The 21,897-nt window shown below is 38.2% G+C and overlaps 1 protein-coding gene across 5 annotated transcripts in view; it reads left to right on the forward strand.

The window, feature by feature from the left end:
* LOC136870931 (serine-rich adhesin for platelets) overlaps positions 1 to 21,897 on the forward strand; it is an 89,655-nt gene that overhangs the window by 40,407 nt on the left and 27,351 nt on the right. For all 5 annotated transcript variants that reach the window (XM_067144945.2, XM_067144949.2, XM_067144946.2 and 2 more), the window contains exons 2-4: positions 2,914 to 5,102; positions 13,579 to 13,678; positions 16,103 to 16,242. In XM_067144945.2, the coding sequence (XP_067001046.2) occupies positions 2,928 to 5,102; positions 13,579 to 13,678; positions 16,103 to 16,242 (2,415 nt within the window). In that variant the 5' untranslated portion in view covers positions 2,914 to 2,927. The remainder of the gene's footprint in view (positions 1 to 2,913; positions 5,103 to 13,578; positions 13,679 to 16,102; positions 16,243 to 21,897) is intronic.

Here is a 21,897-nt window from a genome sequence, read left to right on the forward strand (position 1 = left end):
GTTCTTAATGGGAACATGTGAGCTCCTTCTTTGGTTAGTTAATTCATGAACAATACAATACAGCATCTTGGTGTCATTTCGATATGCTGCCTCTTGTGTGTCAGCCCTTGTGCTCTCTTGTTGGCCCGGCAAATAATCTTAACTTGCTGGTCCAATTCTAAGTGCCATCTTTAATCCATTGCAGCCGGGCTGAGTGGCTCAGGCGGTTGAGGCACTGACCTTCTGGCCCCAACTTGGCAGGTTCGATCCTGGCTCAGTCCGGTGGTATTTGAAGGTGCTGAAATATGACAGCCTTGTGTCGGTAGATTTACTTGCACGTAAAACTCCTGCGGGACTAAATGCCGGCACCTCGGTGTCTCCGAAAACTGTAAAAGTAGTTAGTGGGACGTAAAGCAAATAACATAATAATAATTATTATTATTAATCCATTGCTCCCTATTTGTGCCTTGCCTTCAACTGACTGCTTCCTTTGCGCTGTCAGCAGTGGCCTGTTTGAAGTGCTTCCAGTGACTTTCATTGTACACAGGATCCTGCTGAAGTGGCTGAAAACAGTTCCTTAGTTTGAGTTGGAACTGTGCAAAAACGTCAGGGTCCTTCATTTTTCCAACAGTGAAGGGGCATAGTGAATGGCGTTGTATCTTCTTTAGCCTAAGGTGAAACATAGTCATGACTATGTCTGAATGCATGTCCGCTCCTCGGTAGCAACATACGTCTAGCAGTGCGTAACATCAACGCTTACTCGCACATACATAACCCAATTTCTTTACTCACTGAACTGTTGGGCGAGCACTATGTTGCCTTGTGATTGTGCTTATGCTCAAAATAGGTGTTTCCAACACTCAAATTGTTCATGCCACTGAATAAGATCAGGCGTTCGCCATTATCATTCATTTGCGCTGCTGAAATATACGTTCAGTGGCATGTTCAAAGCCATGTGTGTCCATCATTCTGGGTGTTTAGGTCACTGATAAGTAATTTAATATCATGCATGGGGATTTCGTTGAAGATCTCCTGAAGCTGATCATAGATTAAATCTTCATCAGTTTCTTCAGCCTCCTCCGTCGGTGCATAGAGCTGAAAAATGGTGATTTTTGCATGGCATGATCAGAGGCTGATAGTGATGATACAGTCATTAACAGGCTTCCATCCAATCAATGCATTTGCCGCTTCCTTTTACAGGATCAATCCAACATTGTGTAACAAGCTTTAACAGCTTCATTTTTTATAAAAACCCATATTGACTACAAAATCAAGTAGCAAACGTTTAAGAATAATTCAAATATTGTATTTAAGCAGTCCACTTCTTCAATACATTTTAAATCTAGAACATGTTTCTTCCCCTAAGGAACACCATCAGCTAGAATACATCAGATATAAAAATTACATTAATAGATTAGTAAGACAAATTAAAATGCATTCTGATATGCAAGGATATTTAAAATAAAATATTTGCAATAAATCCAATATCACAAATATATTAGGTATACAAGTTACAAAAAAGGACAGTTCATTGGTTTTCTTTTTCATTTCTCCCAGATCAGACAGGGTCTAAAAAGGAGGACATGTCTGGACAGACGAGGACATCTGGTATCACAGATAGCAAATTACTCATAGACATGATACTGTATAGGCTTTTGGGTTTACGCCATGTCAAAATAAGGTGAAATTCTTAACGTTTTGCAGAGAAACTGTGCTCTGCGTCCTCAGAAGAAATCTCGACTGTCCATGAAGAAGGCTTCTTAAACAATGACACTTTGAATTTGGACGCTATAATAGAAGTGGAAATGGTACGTTCATTCGCCACCAGATGGCCCCCAGAACTTGGCACAACGCTAGCGTTCGAAGCGGAAGCTGTCATGTTACGCAAACACGTTATTTGAACCGCTTAGTCTGTTTGTGATGTTTCGGTCAGCTTCCGCTTTGAACACTAGCATTGTGCCACATCCTGGAGGCCATCTGGTGGTGAATGAACGTACCATTTCCGCTTCTATTATAATGTCCAAATTTAAAGTGTCATTGTTTAAGAAGCCTTTCTCGTGGACAGTCGAGATTTCTTCTGAGGACACAGAGCACAGTTTCTCTGTGAAACGTTAAGAATTTCACCTTATTTTCTTGACACGGCATAAGCCCAAAAGCCTGTACAGTATCATATCTATAAGTACGGGCCATGAAAGCATTAATGGTAACAGCAAATCACTCAGTTGCTAGTTGTGAACATAGAGATTATGCCTTCAGGAGATTGGTGTCATCATTTTGTCACATATTGTTATTTTGTAATGCCATCATTAATTTTTACTTGGCCATGAAATTCTGTAAATTTCTGTGTAGAAGATACATCACAGAATGAACTTCATGCATGGTATGTTAGATTAGCACAGCCATTGTAAATAGCTGTTGCTCACAACTTGTTTGAACAGTAAGCACAAATCAAATAGTCAAAGTCAGAGCCAGTTTGCCTTCCAAAACTATGAAATATGTACCAAAGACCCTGACTTTTTGGACTCGTCTTTACCGCCATTCCTCTGAGAGGAACTGATATTGACTGATAAGAGAACTTACTAAGAGATCTTCTAGCGTTAAACCTGTAGAAGCAAAGGTAACGAGAAAATCTCCTGATCCCAAAAGTGAGCTACCAGATGCTCATGATGAAGTTAATTCTAGTGAAAGTTTTAATGTTTAAAAGTATAGGTTAGATAATTGCCTATTTTCATTCTTACATTTTTTATTTAATCTGAGAAATTATTGGTCTTTATCATTTTTGCTCCAGTGATGTTTGTCAGATGCTGGTCTCTCTGCATATTTGACCTAATAGAAGAACAGACAGTTTTTATCTTTACATTTTCAAGATGTTGAGGTTTATGTACCTGTATTTTGTTCATACTGGATATTTATTCTTGTAAAATTTGGTTTCAGGTTCTTCAGCAGCTATGGAGTCATCTGTTGACAATATAACAAGTAAGGAGAGAAAATCTAGTTTAACAGCATCACCAGCATCCCCCATTGCAGCAAGGACAAGGTCGATGCAGAAACGTTTATCTTCTTCTCAGAATGTACAGACCTCACCTGTAGAGAAGAGTCCTAAAAAGAAGTTGAAGTTTAAACGTAGAACAAAAAGTACTGATGAATTGAGTACTTCAGATATTGAATCCTGTATGAAAACTTTAAATAGTTCAAATGATGCTGAGGATTCGGTTAATCCTCGTAGTTCAAAACAATCCGAAACTAGCGTAATTGCAACACGGATGTCTAAAAGTAGAAACAGTAAGGACTCTAAAATAAAAGTAAATGCTGAAGCCACAAAGGTAACTAGAAAGTCTGCTCAACAAGAAAGTGAGCTGTTGGATATTCGAGAGAAACGTACTAGAAAATCTCTTCGTTCTAAAACTGGGGAAGCAAATGCAGTTGTAACACAGTCTCCTAAAGCTAAAAGTGGTAAAGATCTTGAAGATATTGAAGCCCAAAAGATGACCAGGAAATCATCTCAAAGTGATAATGAACTGTTAGATGAGGAGACAGAACTTACTAAGAGATCTTCTAGTGTTAAACCTGTAGAAGCAAAGGTAACGAGAAAATCTCCTGATCCCAAAAGTGAGCTATCAGATGCTCATGATGAAGTTAATTCTAGTGAAAGTTTATTGAAAAAAGATAGTGGAGGGCAAAAATTAGCCAAAGAACAGTCTCTTATTCAGGAACTATCAGCTGTGACAAATGGACTAAAAGCAAAGAGAAAATCAAAGCAGTTGTCTGATGATCACATGCTTGATATTTTAGAGAAGAAAGCGACAGAAAATCTTTGTGATAAAGAGGAATTGGACCTGAAGATTGATTGTGCTAAATTTGAACTTGTAAATGAGTCGCCCAAGAAAGAAAGTGAAATTAAGGTTGACAAAGCCATGTCGGAGTCATCTTCAAAGAAGACTAAAAAGAAATATGCTGCACAAAACTCTGCAGAGAACTCCCCCATAAAAAGTGTTTCTGCTAATACAAATTCAGAGGAAGAGAGTGAGAAGAATACTACAGATCACATCGTAGAACATTCTAAAGAAAGATCACCTAAGAAACTGTTTTCATCTCTTAAAAATAAATTAATAAATTGCGATAGACGAAAGGTTGATTCTAGTGCTGATATTGTAGTAACATCACCAAAAAAGACAAATAAAAAATTGAATAAAGTAGATTATAATGTTAAAACTGAAAAATCTAAAGTTTGTAGTAGTGATGTAAGTAGTGATAACCAATTTTCTCAAAACGTTCCAGAAGAAAAAAATAAAACTGTGAATCCAAGTGTCAGGTCAGATCTATCTCCTTCAAGTGTTATAACTAAAAAGGTTCAGAAAGATTATTCTAAGCTAATAGAGAATGAATCTATTTCTAGTGAAGAGGATACATCACGGTCTATGGCTATTCAGTCTTTACAAAGTCAAGAAATGCTTGATAATTATTCTAACAAATTAGGTGATGCTAGTGATATTAGTGATTCAGACATTAAAAGTATTACACAGCAGAAGAAAACTTACAAAGATAGTTTTAGTAGCATACAGGAAAAAGTTGACAAATTTGTTCCAAATGATGATAAAGTTGTGATTAAACCAACCAAAGATGAAGATAAGGAATTAAACAGTAAACTTCCCATTAATACTAAGGCACATACCGTTAAAATATCTGCTCCATGTGTAATTTCTAGTAAAAATAAGAGTTTTGTGGTAGAAAGTTTTGGTTCTCCAATAAATAAAACTAGTCCCAAAAGCCAACCAAGTAAACAAGGCACCATTACACACTTCGAATCAGATTCTGATGCTGAGTCAAGAAAAGCAATAATGGAGTCAGCTCAGAGAAGAATTGAGCAAAATTTAAGCACTAGTGAATCAGATTCTAGGTATTTGGTTAAGACAGCCCACAAATCTTCATTTCGTAAACCGACAGTTGAAGCAGGTTCATCAGATTCTGGAAGTGCTCCAGAAAATATTTCATTTGAGTCTGGAAGAAAAACAGCTATGGAATCTCTGAAAAATGCTGTGGAGAGTATTCAGCGGGAGAAACAACGGAGGAAGGCGAAGCGAAAGGAAAGATTGGAGAAACTGAAACAACAGAAAGAAGAGAAGGTGAGTTTTCTTTTTTTTTTTTATTCTAGCTTGTTAGCATATTCTTTCTTATGTAAATTTTGTAAATTTATGGATCATTTCAGTATTTTGGTTGTGCATTCTACCAGAATGGAATTTACAGAAATTTAATCAAATTGTAGCTAAGCTGATGTAGCGAGTTTGGAGTTGCTACTGTCTGTACATTGCAAGTAAAAAGTGGGCTTAATGACCAGATTATCTTTAAATCTCAGTTTTCAAGCCATCTTAGGTGTATACAGTAAAAGTCGAAGGTGAGTGGACTTAAAATGTGTGAATAAATTATTGTAAACAATAGCCATGGAAATGGAGAGAATCACTGGGAACTAAGCCAGAATTGTTTATGAAGAAATAAAAGGCCTTATTAGATACAGGCACATTATAGAAAGCTGTGCACTAAATCTATTTAGATTACTGGTAGTTAAAATATGAAGGGGAGATAGTTGGGTAGAGTAGTCACAAAACGAACTTGCCATTCTACAGCTTGTGCATAAATCACTTTTCGTCCTCTCCCGTTGACTCCTCCTCTGGCTGGCTGGGGTGTCCTAGTCATTCACACAGCATTTTCCAGTGCATGTTGCTTAACAACAGTGCCGAACATAAAACAGATGTGCAGTTGTTTAACACAGTAGGATGTGTATTTGATAAGCAAAGGTAATCATTATTCTGTAGTATAAGTTATATACCTAGCAATGTCCCCATTAAAGTCTAAATTAGGAAGTGCTAAAACATTGCACAGTCAGGCTAGAGAAGTTATTTGTAATGTATACAGTTTCATGAAAAACCAGACTGGGGCCTCTCATTATGTAGAAAATATTCAAGAGAAAGTGCCTAAAGCAAAGCCACTGGTGTACCCGAGAATTCTTTAAGGAATGTGGTAAGACAAGCAAAGAGCGTAGAAGATGGGTAAGTAGAATCATTCTTTACACCTTGAAAAAGGACAAAAATTGGTTAAGAAATGGACCTAGCTGACTTTCACACAACCTAACGCTGTGAGATCAACAGTGGAAAAGACCCACAGGAAATTGGTTGAAGATATAAATTTTAAAGGTGGTATAATTACACTAAGCACCATAGTTTGAAGCCTGGGATTTTGGTGGAAAATAACTGAAACTGTACATAGAATATTGATTGAGATGGATGACATTAGGCTCTTACATATACAATACATAAAGAGCATCAGATGTTTCCAAAATGAGGGTAGGTCTGTTGTTTATTTGGGTGAAACGTATCTGCTTAGCTCACACACAGAAACGAACTCGTGGGGTGATGGCTCTGCACATTGACTGAAATCCCCCTATCTTGAATGGACAAAGATTAATAGTGGTACATACCAGTTGCGAAGAAGGCTTTGTTCTAAATTCTTTGCTGGTTCAAACATAACCAAAAAACTGGAGTTTACCATGATGAGATGAACTATAGGAAGTATGAAAAAGGGCTGAAAGACAAAATAATTCCCAATTTACCACCAAATTTGGTAATTGTAATGCCTCTTATCACAATGTTGAATGTGACCTTACTCCCACATCTAGACTGGCTGACTGGCAGAGGTATTGTATATTGTTCTGAGATGCTAAAACCATAAAACCACAGTCACAAACCCTGCTACAAAACCTATCAGATTGACAAGAATACTCGCTGAACATGAACACACTGTTCTGTGTCTACTGCTGAACCCTATTGAAAAGATTTGGGCTCTTATAAAAAGTTATGTACCTCAAGGAAATATTAGGTTCAAGCGTGATGAAGCAACAGTATTGCTGACGGAGAAAATCGCCTCAACTGAAGCAGAGAAGTGGGCAGCTCGATGTAGACATCTGATTGAAATTGGAAAACAAGTGCATTAAGAGTGATACATATTAGATGTAATATCAGAGTGCATTGTGATAAATCTTGATAGTTATAGTGAAGCTGGCTTCAATAGTGGAAATTGTAGTGAGGGCGAAATGATTGGTATTCACCCACTTTCCGAAGATGCAGATTAGAAACTGGACAGTATGTAAGTTTAGAACTTTGTCTTACATTAACTTTACCTGCTTTCACTTTATTCATTGTTTTCATATATAATCAAATCATACATGTTAATGTTAAAGGCCCAGGCAACTTATTTTGGAGTTTTATGTTCTTAACTCATTGAATGCAACATTAAATTTTAATCAGCGTGCTGAAAACCCTGTTACATTATTTTATCTGGTTCAGGAGATACAAGTGGAAAACGGCCACAGCACTTGAGCGAGTGACGTCCCTGTTGGCAAGCTGTTTCCTGCATGCTACTACTAGATGTAGCAAAATCAGACAGTGCAACTGTTGGTTAGGCATATTTAACTACTGTGAACAATACTTAAGCGAAACCATGGTTTACTGTGTTCTGTATGGTTGCAACCACGCAAGCATTTTGAAAACATCGAAGGTGGAAGGTGCAGATTTTTACAGATTCCCCAGTTGAAAGAAATCTCTGGAGGGATATCGAGCTTGGCTATAAATAAATTATTTGCGTTTAATTTCTCACCAACTCCACACAGTCTCATATGTTCTACATATTTCAGAGAGCAGGACTATAAACGATCGATTAAATATAAAGCCGAACTCCTCGGACAAAATAAAAAACGTGTGTTAAAAAAGGTTCTGTGCCTGCGCTAAATATGAGGGGAATCACACTGCCTGGAGTCCTATGTATGTACCTCCTTATTGCGGATATTATTCTCGGATTGCCTTCACTACACAAGATGGTATAACTTTTATCTTCTCTCTTCCTAAAGTAGTCCGTGAATTGACCCAGTACACAAACTGGTGAAAGGCTACAGACTACCTGTTATCATTCGTTTTCGTAGCCAGACTTTCCCTCACATAGGGGATATTCGTTTTATCCATATGAAGACAACATGCATTATTTAACACACTGTAATTTAAGACAACATTAGAAAAGTCCTCGTGCCAAACAACACATCACACATCCACGCATTTCATTTATTGTTTCACTCTCTTTACTGCAGAAACTTTCAGCAGTAGTGGGTATCGCTTCATAATGTTCTCACTAACACCAGTTGGTGTTTCCCTGTCTCTCTGAAGTAAGAGATGCCGGTGGTTCATTTTCTAATCAAGATGTTGTGTATTTTGGCTCAAATTGATAAGGCTGCACTTTTCTGGACATGATTATTCATTCCAAACAATGTGCTGATACTGAGAAATACTTGTAGACAGGCGGAAGTGGTGTGCGATATCCTGTCGTAAGACAACAGTGACGTCACGCTGTCCCCTACCTAAAATTTAGGATCTTCATATCTCACAATCTAATGGAGATTTTTAAGTTCCAGTTTTGGCATTCCACTCTTCTATACAAAATCTAACTGAAAATCAATTTTCATGAGTTTGCTTGGGCCTTTAGACCCATGTTCTTGGTTACATTTTCATGGATTTCATTACAAAACAAAACATTTTGCTGTTGCTGTGGTGTACAGGAACTTTTGTGAACACCAGTTTGAGGATGAATATCTGAAAAACGGCTGGGTTTGCCTTAATCAATTGAAATGTTACAATTGTGGCACTTTTTCTCATATTGCTCAAGTGGAGATAAACATTTTTAATCAGTTGTGTTTGGGATTGAGAATAAACAGAAAATGGATGTTTTTTGTTTTGTTTTTTTACAATCAGTATTTAAGTTTGCGAGCAAGTTATAAAGGAATAGTTTATTCTATTCTCACCAAATTTTAATAGAATATGCCGACAACTTTTCTGAATGTCTTACTAGGATTTTTCACTAATGCATAAATTTCTAGGGAGCTGTTAATTTTGTGCAATTCTGGTATTTCTGCACCTAGTGGTCTGAGAAAGAAGTGCTTACTATTGTTGGTGACAGATGTTCGATATTATGATTAGACTCTTCTTTAAAACAGGGAGAAAACAACATAGGCCTATTTTATAGCATATTTTATTTGTTGAAACATCAATAGCTTTGGCTTCATCCGGGCAGTTAACCCGAGCACTCCTTCGGTTCTCACAGCATTCGTTGGCAAGCTAGTTTTGTGACTACTCGATCTTGGTGACTTATGAAGTCGATCATGGATGGTGAAAGAAGCAGGACACCTTCATTACAACGAATTGCTAACATAGGACAGTTGAGGTTCTTAGATCATAGACTTGTACATCCTGAAAGAGATAACAGTCTGCAGTGAAAATGTCTTTGTTCATTAAGAAAAGTTTCTCAGAGTGGTCTTTGAGTAACTTTAATTGCATTGTTTGAGTTCTTACACAGATGGATAGGGGTTTTATGCCAGGAAATAAACTTGAATAGCCTATATTTTATGCTTTCCATTAAACTTTCTCATATCTGGCTGAGTGGCTTAGACAGTAGAATACTGGTTTTCTGAGCCCTAGTTGGTGAGTTCTAATCTGGCTCAGTACAATTGTATTTGGTGGTGCTCAGATATGTCAGCCTCATGCAGTAGATTTACTGACTATGGCACAAAATTATGTCCCCTCAGTGTCTTTGAAAACTGTGATAGTAGTAGGTGGCAAGTATAACCAAGAATATTATTAAACCATCTCATTTAATCCATTTGTTTGACTTTTGTGTCCTCCTCAACCATGTATTCACAACATTTTGACTATAATTTATTTCAATCTTTCTCTTTTGTTATAAATACCAGATCAGTGTTGCTAGGTTCACAAATAATATTTTTGAAACTAACCTATGACTATAATTTTTGGATTAACTTTACTCTGGGAACTAAATTTAGGGCTATTTTCTTTATAAATATCTTGTTTTGCACCTCATTTTCCACTAGAGAAGATTGACTTAACAGTCTTGTTCAACTTTTCCCAACAATTTTTCCTCAGTTTATTGATTGCACAAGGTCTCCTACTCCCAAGAAATCTTCCTCTGAATCTTTAAGTACAGAAATCCATGACAAGAGCATGAGGTTTGAATTCACTTAAATATCAGTAAAGGAATTGGCATGTATTTCTGTTTCCCATCCTTTTTCCTTCAATTATAAGTGGATTGAATGTTACTTTCAGTATGATGGGACCAGGATCATTATTTCTTGTGTCACACGAGTAAGAGGTCAACATAAACAATTTCAGATAGATTCATGTTCGAATACTGGTTACATTAAAACATCTGTCTGTTAACCAGTTACTTCCATAAAGATGCTATAGCAAATCATAAGAATTGTTATGTACTGACAGATAGGTAAAAACTTTGAACAATCTCTTCATAATTCTGCTAATAGTATATCTGGAGTTGACCATCTCATATCCAACCTTCCACGTGCTCTGCTTATCATAACATGCAAGTAAATCATTATCGCTAATTGTTTTCCAGTCTTTAAAAAAAAAAAAAAGAGAAAAGGAAGAAAGTAGAACAGTGAACTTGACGGCCAACCAATGCACTTCAGTATATCCAATCTTGTGTATGTGCGTGTTAAACTGTTAGTTACTGTCAGTTGCCACGTTCTGTAGCTGTGCTAGGGCGACCACACCATATCCCACAGGGAGGAGAGGGGCAGTCCACCTGCTTTTGTCAGCAAGTTTGTAACTCTAGTGTATGTAAGTGAGTATGTTATGTGATATATTGTTCTTAATTACTGTAAAACTATTTTGTTACTTCTTGTGTTACAATCAAGGATTTTATTTGTGCTTCGGATTATCTAACCTTTTGTGCGTGTGCGTGTGCGTGCGCGCGCGCCGACCCTGTCCTGGTCCCAGTAGTGTAGGAAATGAGAATGTGTACTGTATTGATATTCAAAGATCGGAGATAATTAGTAAATCTCTTATTCTCTTGTTAACTTACCACTGTAGCTATGGCTTATGAAATTTTAAAAATTTAAAAATTAATGAATCTGTAACTTCTTTTAAAAGAAACGGTGAAAGAATTCTGTAATGGTTACATACTGTATCTTTAAATTTATTAATGAGGCCTGGGTATAGTGTAGAAGTTTTCCAATGACTTGGAAGACATCATATTTTGTAATGGATATACTTTGTCCTTGTGGCAGCCTCCTCATGGGGAAAGTTGTGTTAGTAAATGAGATTTTATCTCTAATTTGTATTATATACATATGCCATTATTATATGCACATATCAGATTGTTGCTATTAAGAGCCATGTTCCATGGTAACTTTTGTAAAAATGAGTGGTATGAAAGGAAATCAATTGAGCTGTCATGTATATTCAAAACTGATATGCAAATAACCATTCTGTACTCTGGTGAAGGTCTTTTTTTGTAATTGCTGTCTGTTTTATTCCAATCAGCCAAATCTTTAAACACTGCTAATTTTGTTATTACGAAGGGGGTTTAAATATAAATGGGATTTTATTTTTTATTTAAATTTATTTATTGAATAACACAAGGCAATTTCAGTTTATTTTTTCACGTAGTTTCCTGCTTTGTAAATGCATTTGTCTCAGCTTATGGGCAGCTTTTTGATGCCCTCATCGTAAAAAGAACAGGGTCATGTCACCAGCCAGTTGTGCACGAAGTCTTCCACATTCTCGTCATCTTCAAATCGTTGCCCTCCTAGAGCTTCTTTAAGCAGTCCAAACAAATAGAAATCGCAGGACAATAAGTCCGGGCTGTAAGGAGGATGATCAAGTGTAGTCCAATGCATTTCCTGTAGCCTTGAGACAGTTACAGCTGCAGTATGGGGCCGTGCATTGTCGTGGAGGAGGATGACCTGTCGAATCAGTTGGTCTCATCTTTTGCGGCGATATGCAACCCTCGCCTTGTTCAACAGCTCGCAGTAGTAAGCAGCATTGATTGTGCATCGCTCATGCAGAAAATCAGTCAGCAAAATGCCCAGCCGATCGAAAAAAACTGTTGCAAGAACCTTGCCAGCTGACAGTCGAATCTTGGCTTTCATTGGTGCTGCCTCCCTTTCCTCCACCACTCCTTACTGGCTTGTTTGGATTTGGGAGTGTAGTGGTGGTCCTATGTTCCATCGCAGGTGACGATCCAACTCAAAAATGCATCACGTTCTTCCACAAACCTTGCTGTAAGCCTCTGACAGACCTCCTAACGTCTCAAATTCAGATTTTTGGTCAAGCGGCAAGGGACACATCTGGAACACACTTTACGGAACTGTAGGTTGCTTGTGATGATTGCTTGATAGCTCCTGTAAATGATTCCAGCTTGTTGTGCAATTTCTGATACTGTTGATTGTCGTCATTAATGTTTTTAACCGCACTAATGTTTTCGTCCGTAATGCTGGTCTGAGGACAGTGATCATGTTGCTGATTTTCCACATGTTCTCGTCCTTGAACTTTTTATGCCAGGCAAACACACGCGTCCTTGACAATGTTTGATAACCGAAGCAAATTTCCTCCACTGTAACTCCTTTACGAGCAAGAAATGTTATAATTATGCGTTGCACATTGGAGCGGTACACCTGTTGCTCCGATATCATGAGCGTTACTGAAAAAATCGTGGGGAATATCTAACAGCACATTCTCCCCACTCCTGACGGTCCCGCCTAAGCATAACAGAAGCGCAGGGTCAGTCCTACCAGCTGTTGATGTTCAAGAACAAAAATTCTGTTTGTATTTGATCGACCCTCATAAAGTAAGACATTCACCAGAACTATACGAAAAAAAAAAAAAAAAAAATAATAATAATAATAATGCATCTCATTATATCAGTCTTTGTTATACAGAAATTTGACTGTATATGGCAATTCAGTTTAATTTCATGTCATGTAATCTAAATCTAATTTCTATCCAAATTGTAACAAATCAAATCCTTGACAGATTATTTTTTGATTTATTGGTTCTAATATCCATTTCTGGTTAATTTCTTTTAATATTCTTACGTTTAGTAGAATGTTAAGAAATTTGGCCTCTTTACATATGATTTAAGAGGGAAAAATCTGGAATTTAAGCGCTGTAGTACTCTGATACTGCAATAAATATCATATTTGGAGTGTTGGTATATTTACAGGGCCAGTTTATTATATAACTCCATATAACTAGACTTGTCTAACAAATCAAGAATGACCGGATGAGTTGGTTTAGGGGCGTGCAGCTGTGAGCTTTCATCCGGGAGGTAGTAGGTTCAAGCCCCACTGTCGGCAACCCTGAAAATGGTTTTCCGTAGTTTCCCATTTTCACACCAGGCAAATGTACCTTCATTAAGGCCAGCGCTGCTTCCTTCCCACTCCTAGGCCTTTCCTATCATATCATCACCATAAGACCTATCTGTGTCAGTGAGACGTAAAGCCAATTCTAAAAATAAATAGAAATCATGAATGAGTTATTTCCCTGTAATATGAATGTTTCATGTTATTGAAATAACATTTACTATCTCATATTTTACACAATGAAAGATAAGGAGTTTGAAAGAATGTTAAGAATATAAATCATATTTTAGTCCTTGCCATTTATGCCTAATATGTTTACCTCTTGCTCTTTCTTTTTTGTTTCCTCCAAAGAAATTATGCACATCTTTCATATCATATTACTCTTATAGTTGATTCGACTGAAAGAAAAATTGGCTAGTCAAGAAGATGCATCATGCAGCAGTTCAGAAGAATCTGGATATGAAGAAGTGACCTCTGAAGCTAAGCGAGGTGAACTTTGAAACTTTTTTTTCCTTTGCCATTGCACGATACTTGTTTCTGAATATTGAATTTTTACGACCACATTGTAATCGAAATAAACTTTTAGCATCTTAGGTCATGTTCCAAACATATAGTATGTGTCTAAGCAACCAACGCGAAATGAGGAGGTTCTAGGTTCGGATCTCACTTATGTCCAGTTGGCCATTTTTGTTTATTACTTAACATCTCTTCAACATGTACTATATGTACGGAACACGGCCTAATTGGTTGAAAGTTTATTTCTAATACTTGTTTCCCTTCTATGCTCTATGTTGCTAAGATTATCCATCTTAAATGTTCTTTCTTGAACAATAATTTTAGTATGATTTTCCAGGTAAGTTAATCAAAACCCAAAGAATTTAGTATATATTATTCTGCCTCTTGACTGATATGATATTAAAGTGTGTTAGAAAGAAATGATGTAAAAGTAGGACTATCAGGCAATACCGCATAGCTGATAAGAGGGGAATGAGGAAATCTTTAAAAGGAAATTACGATCAATGGAAAATGGTAAATAAAAATGTAAACAGTCTGTAGGATGGGTTTAAAGCAGTTGTTGAGGAGTGTAAAAACAGATTTGTACCTTTAAAAGTGGTAAGGAATAGTAAGGACCCATTATATTACAATAGGGAAATACACTGACCTAGCAAATGTCATGGGGTAGTCACCTAATAGCGTGTGGGGCCTCCTCTGGCCCTGCAAACTGCAGTGAGACGCCGTGGAAGTGAGTCGACAAGTCCTTGATAGTCCTCTGGACGCAGCTAACACCAAATCATTTGCAGAGCGGCCACCAACGCTGGTCTGTTCGTGGGTGCAGGATCCATGGCACAGAGTCTACGTTCCAGGACATCCCAGATATGCTTGATAGGGTTCATATCCGGGCTCCTGGGCGGCCATGGCAGTCGTTGGACCTCCGCTGCATGTTCCTGGAACCATTCCCGGGCGACGTGGGAGCGATGTGGCAGCGCGTTACCATGTTGAAACACCGCAGAACCGTCTGGGGGCTGGAAGGCCAAAAATGGGTGGAGTTGGTCTCCGAGCAGCTCAACATACCGCGCACCATTCAAAGTCTCTTCCAGAACAACTAGGGGGCCCATTCCATACCAGGAAAATGCACCCCAGACCATAACAGAGAGACCAGCACCCTGGACCACACCTTCGAGGCAGGCAGGATCCTTCGCTTCATGTGGTCTGCGCCATACACGGTGCCTCCCATCGGTATGGTGCAGTTGAAATCGTGATTCGTCCAACCCTATCACGTTACTCTGTTGTTCGAGTGTCCATCCCTGGTGACTGGCGACAAATGCGCGTTGTTATGCCCGATGACGTTGGGTTAACAGTGGCACCCGTGTGCGGCGCCGGCTCCCATATCCCATAGAACCCATGTTCCTACGGATTGTCCACCGGGAGACATGTCTAGCATGGGCTGTGTTGAATTGAGCCGTGATTTGTTGCACGGTTGCCCGTCTGTCACTATTGACAATCTGTTTCAGATGTTGCCGGTCATGGTCATCGAGGGTGGCTGGACGGCTGGTCGTTCGTCTGTTGTGGACGGTGACACCCGCATTCAACCATTCACGATACACCCTGGACACGGTTGATCGTGTGAAGCCGAATTCCTGCACCACTTCCGAAATCGCATTTCCCATCCGTCGGGCACCGACCACCATACCCCATTCGAACAATGTCAGTTCACGACGACATTCCATGTTACACCTGTCACATGCACATCGACTGCTTGCAAGGTCTCCTATGCAACTGCCGCTGGCACAGGGGGCGTGTGGTGTGAAGACAACACACCTGCGCATCAGTGCTCCGCTATCCCACGACATTTGCTCAGTCATTGTATCACAGCAATAGAACCACTTGGAAATGAACTGGATCTGTTTCACGTGTCGCTGGCTTTGGGATACGTCCTTAACTTGTATCATATCTGCCCTGTGTTTTTCTGTCACTGAATCCTCATTATTTTTAAGAGTATTTCTCTTCTCGTCCTCTTTCTTCATTGTATCCGTACCTACTGTTAGACGCTAATAACCATATATTTTGCACCATTAAGCAACCATCATCTCATTCAATTACCATCAGCAATGTGAGGCATTCCCTCTCTTATCTCAAACTTCTGTTTAACTAATGGATGGTTGTGATTTAGTGTTGTTTTAAGGAGTAAGATAAAAAAGTTTGTTTTGTTCTTTATTTTTTCTGGTATTTTCATTAAAACTTTCTCACCACCATTATGCTTAGGTGTTGATGCTACTTTTTTTTATTAATCAGGGCATTATTCATACATGCTCCTTAAATATTTGACCTACTAGATTTACAACTTCTTAAACACTAAGTAACTTTCTGGCTTTTTTTTTTTTTTTTTTTCATGTCCTTAATAATGGTCATCAGGCAAAAAGAAGAGGGTACCAAAAACTAGAGCTCTGCGTACAGAGAAGGAAAATGTTGAAGGTTCTTCTATGACGGTTTTGAAGAAGACTGCCTTCAGTGATATGGATTCTGATGATAGTTCTACAAAAGTTACTGGACAGGTGAGAATTTTTACAGAATGTGTTTTACTTCGCCTTATGCAGAAATTCTTGTATATTTCATCCCATTTGCTCCATGTTTTAAAAAAAATTGTTCATGAAAGTTCCTCCTCCATACTGGTACTAAAGCTACATTGATTTGATATAACATTTTTGTGTTACAACACAAGGGTTCCAACAAGATTTCAAACTTACAAGAGTTCATCACTATAGCTTGAAAAATTATCAATTTAATTTTTACTGTGTATCTTAAGTTCTGCAAAGTTGGACAAAGCTGCTGTTAATACCGTTATGAGCCCTGTAAGTACTGTTTTCATAATCAGTATTTATAGAAAACCTATGTGTATCCATATATTTTATACCAATTACAGTATTATTTGAGAGGGGAATTGCATGAACGCCAAGCTGGGAGTTCAGCTACACTATAACTGCTTGTAGAGTGCTGTGTTGCCACGCTCGCGGTAAGCCGTGCATTATGAAGTAAATACTTACCAACTCTCTCTTAAAAACAGGAATAATATTTAATTAAATTAAACATCAACTATTTTCCATCACCTTTTTGCATGAGAACTTTGTACCTTCACCAGCAAGTTTAAAATGGTGAGCTACTTCTTGTTTAAAAGCTTTGTCATTGTTTTTTTTCTATGTACATAATATGTACACATCAGATTTGATGATGATGATGATGATGATGATGATGATGATGCTTGTTTAAAGGTACCTAACATTTAGATGTACGGTCCCTACACATAAGATTTAATCATCACCATTTGTATTTACATATGTACAAAATAAGTAAACAATTCATACATGTCTTCATCAGAGATGTCAATTCCTGCTGAATCAGAGTTTGAATCTATGTTAATTATGAGTTCTGTTGGAAATTGGTCGTTATTTCTGTAATGGTACTCGATTTGCTGGGCATGCTCAATACATTATTTTCCCACAATTCAAGAGTTATTGAGAACCAAGCTTCAGTTCATAGTTCTTTCATTATTTTCATGCTTCTCCTTCTTGTGGTGGCATTGGTGATATTTACTTTTGCCAATTTTCCCTTAACATAAACCCAGATGAGCTCAATTGTGTTTAATTCGCAGTGAATAATGGGCAGCGAAACTACCGTATTTTCTCGCATAATTAATGTCCTTGCATAATTTATGCATCCAATATTTTTTGGGTCCGAAGTGGAGAAAAAGAAATGTTCACGTATTTGACGCACCCACTTCTTCGAACATCCATTACACAAAATAAAGATGTCGACTACTCAAGTAGCAGCCTTCCTATTGCAAAACCGAGCATTCCAAATACCGGGCAACCTGATGTTATCAGCTGGTAGGAAATACCACTGCACTAGTTCAGTGAAAGAATCAGCGCAGAAGCGACTAGTGACTCTCTATTCCAGTCTGGTACAAACGTATTTTACAAGTGTTTCAGGTACAGGGCATGCGTTTTCTGTTTATTAGTCCGCAGTGAGCAAGTATTCAGGTAATACTGCATCATATAAACTCGCGGTGATCAGTTATGCCGAAACATGCGGGAATAGGGCAGTGGGCCGCAATTATTCAGTGTCCAAATGCAACGTGCGCTACCACAGTTACAGAGAAGTGCACTTCAAGCGTCAAGTCTCGCAAAGCATTTCGCGGTCCAAAATGCGGCAAATTTCTGAAAGTCGGGGAGGATCGGCTTAAATATATTATTTCGTTACGCAATGTTGGATATGCCGTTTCTCACGAAATGCTGTGTTGTAAAGGACAAGGAATGGGTGCTGCACATGGAATCAGCGTCTCAGATTCAAAGGTTAGCCGAGGCTTGATGATTAACATTGTGAAGAGAAATTGACTTTCTCTTCGACGGAGAACAACATTATGCCACAAAATGCTAATGATTTCAACCAAAAAGTAATTGATTTTCATTGCTTTGTGATTGAGAAGTGTAAAGTGAAGAAATATTTGCTCTCCCAAATAGGAACCACAGGTTAGACGCCAGTCAGTTTCTGCATGCCATAAAGTCGAACAATCGATAAAAACGGGACATTAAGCGTTATCGTACGTGCTACCAGAAGCGTATAAAGAACGATACACTGCAATGCTTGCTGTAACAGGTGATAGCAATAATAATAATAATAATAATAATAATAATAATTGTATCGTCGCCATAAGACCTATCTGTGTCGGTGCGACGTAAAGCCCCTAGAAAAAAAAAATAATAATAATAATAATTGTATGGCCACAGCTACTGTGTGCAGACATTTCAAGTTGACGCCATCTGGCTGTCTGCCTGCCAATTTCGATGTTCCGTTTTATTCTAGGCCCACTAGATAGCAGACCGAGTAAACCGAAACTCTCTTGGGCGTCTGTGGCTGAGATTTAATGAACGTTGTCGGGTAAACACCAAATGTGTCACCAGAGATTTTTTACATGCCGACATCGTACGACATTGAGTGTTGAATGGACTTTTTTCTGCCCTTCAAAAATCCGACTACCTCTGTCAGGTTTGAACCCGCTATCTTAGGATCCGGAGGCCGACTCTCTACCACTGGTCCACAGAGGCACCTAGGTGATGGCAGAAAGCCATCTAAATCGAAAAACAATGTCTAAAGTAATATTTCTGTGAGGGATCCACTTTCGTATCCAAGAAAAAGGGTGGATGGACACGTCACTCGTACAAGATTGAATACAAATGGTTTGGGGAAATAGAGCAGGAGTCCCTCCTTCAATCCCTGGCCCTTCTTGTGCTTGACAGTTTTCTTTTATTTTCTGGTATGTCATGATTATGATTATGAATTGTACTTTTATTAGTATATGTGTGTCCAAGTTACCTGATGTACCCTATTTGACTTTTCAGAAAAAATCTCACCCCAGAATTTTACACCAAATGACTTTTAACTGCAAATGAGATGAACCAATGGCGTGTATATTATATTTAATGTATCTTCTAAATGCAAATTAATTGTAAATAATTTTTAAATATCTGAATTCCTCGATTAATTTGCGTATCCAAAGTTTTCGCCTGTATTTTTTCATCAAAAATGTAACTCCACATGGGAATGGAGTTGTTTTGTTGGAATGTTGAGCTTCCTTTGATGCGTCATAAAGTTCGATCTAGCATGGTCGGTTATTATAGCTCTGATTTTTTAAGCTGGTCATACCTTTCTAGCGGCTGTGAGCTTGCATCCGGGAGATAGTAGGTTCGAATCCCACTATCGGCAGCCCTGAAGATGGTTTTCCGTGGTTTCCCATTTTCACACCAGGCAAATGCTGGGGCTGTACCTTAATTAAGGCCACGGCCGCTTCCTTCCAACTCCTAGGCCTTGCCTCTATCCCATCGTCGCCATAAGACCTATCTGTGTCGGTGCGACGTAAAGCCCCTAGCAAAAAAAAAAAAAAAAAAAAACCCTACCTTTCTACATAGAGCAGTGGTAAAATATTTATCTCCACGAGGCAAGATATACTGTAATCTCCATTTTTCCTCCATCACACACTGGGATTCATTGTAGATGGATCTCTCAGTGTGTGATACGGTGCTTGGTCAATAGCAATGGGTAATTTGGCTGACAAAAGGCCTAAACATTTCCTGAATTACCCCTCAAAATGGGTAGAGCACATTCCCCTTGTGGTAATCGCTACTTCCTTTATTACCAACAAAATATAGTTCAGCACCAGGTAATAAACTACTTTCGCTTCCATTGTGTAAAATGATAATGCATTTTGCTGCTCTGGATGTGTTTTTAAAGCCTCTTTGCCATCCATAAATTTGCTGGATGTGCCTCCTGTATTGGTTGTAGTTATTAAAGTTTGTATTTATGGCATCTTCAATATTTTCCTGCCATCCATAAGTCAAAGTATGATTTCGACCACACCGAGTTTCATCGGTGTAGATGATTTACTATTCTTTGGAACAAAGACCCCTCAGTTTCCTTAGAAGAGGCAGCAACTTCAATAGATTCCAAAAGAACAACCTTCTTTTTGAACCTTTTAAACCTAAATCCTAATTTCTTAACTAAATGGTTCAGAGTATATTCTGAATAGTAGGGAATACCTTGCTCATATAAAAATCATATACACTTCTCCTAATGACTCTAAGAGTGAACTCGTCTAAGCTGATCCTTGGGCGTTCATGTGCAAGGCATTATTTCGTCCTCAAGTTCAGCAATTGGTCCTCTCTGTTTCCTTCACTTGAGGCTACAATCCTCTTGACTGGCTCCAACGACATTCCAAGGCACTCCGATACTTTCTGATAAACTGGGTATCTTTTATCATTTGCATTTTCACCTTCAGTTTAAAAAAAGCAAATCACACTTATGATCATCGCAATCTTTCCTTCTGAAAACCGTTTTCTCGAAGGCATTTTGACCCAAATATCAATGACTATGTCTGTGTCTCACGTGCTTCTGATGATTACCCGCTGAATCAGAGCGGGAATACCAGGTGTAAATGAAGCTAGTGTAGCAATGAGGCACTGCACTCTCAACACAACCATTATACCGCCATTGGTGCCTGCTCAAGTATTAATCGGTGAAAAATGTATCGATACGGTAGATTTTCTACAAATACCTATTACAGAAGCAGTTATTGCAGCGTGGTAATAGCTTTGTCTGACTTAGTAGGACTGAGAAACTCATTACAAATTTAATTAATAACAGCTTCTTAAGCTAGAGTGATAAACTCTTGTAAGTTTAGGACACTTAAGGCTATGACACGTTTTGAAGTTACATGGTTTTAAAGTCAAGGTTTGTGCGTAGAATGCCAAAGAACACTGTCTTTGTTTGTTCTGATTACAACAGCTGCAGAAATACAAGAGACAAAAAAAGCTGTATGTCACTTTTAAATGCAGAAAGAATGGAGCTACGGTGTGGTGCAATTAAGTTCGAGATTGGTGCACCCATTCATTTTTATAGAAGCTTAAACTCGAGTATTCATACTGTTCTGTTTTCTTGTGGTGCAAATTGGAAATACCAACTGAAATAGCGAAAACGCAGACGCGAGGAATCGAGCATGGCAAAATTCCCTCAAACATGGCACTAGACTTAAAAAGGCTCCTTGTTTGGTACAGTTATACATGACGGCATACTATGGAACGGAAAATTTTAACAGTGAGATTTAGACTCTAAGGGCCAGTATTATAATGAGGGTTTAAACTGAAGATTGAGTCAAATTGTAACTTGAGTTTAAACCGATGTTGAGTCTTATAATGGCCGGCCTAAGTTAAACTGAGGTGGAGAAGGAAATATACGATCTTGGTAGCAGTGACTTGCAAGAAAAGATGACTATTGATAATGTTTTGTTTACTTCTTCCACATAAAATGGCAGATAAAAGCAATAAGCATTGTCGTAATTTTACTTGTAAGGAAATAGAATTGCTTGTGCAATTAGTACAGAAATATTTATATAATCCGTGAAACAGTGGCCCTATGAATTCCTCCGAAATCTCCCATTTTAATAAACATACTACGGGGGGCCATAAAACCGCAATGCTATCAGTAGCTGACTTGAGGGGTTCTACAGCATGATTTCTGAAATAGAAGTAAGTTACTTTATTTCTAAAATTTACACTTTTTGATATCCAAACAGTTCAAAAAGTCATTTTTACCTTCTTACCTTTTCGTTGCATGTTTTATTCTAGCACCAATTTGCTGTAATAGGGTTACGACAGTGTTTT

This window comes from Anabrus simplex, chromosome 1, assembly GCF_040414725.1.
Source record: "Anabrus simplex isolate iqAnaSimp1 chromosome 1, ASM4041472v1, whole genome shotgun sequence".
In the NCBI taxonomy this organism is placed as follows: Eukaryota; Metazoa; Arthropoda; class Insecta; order Orthoptera; family Tettigoniidae; genus Anabrus; species Anabrus simplex.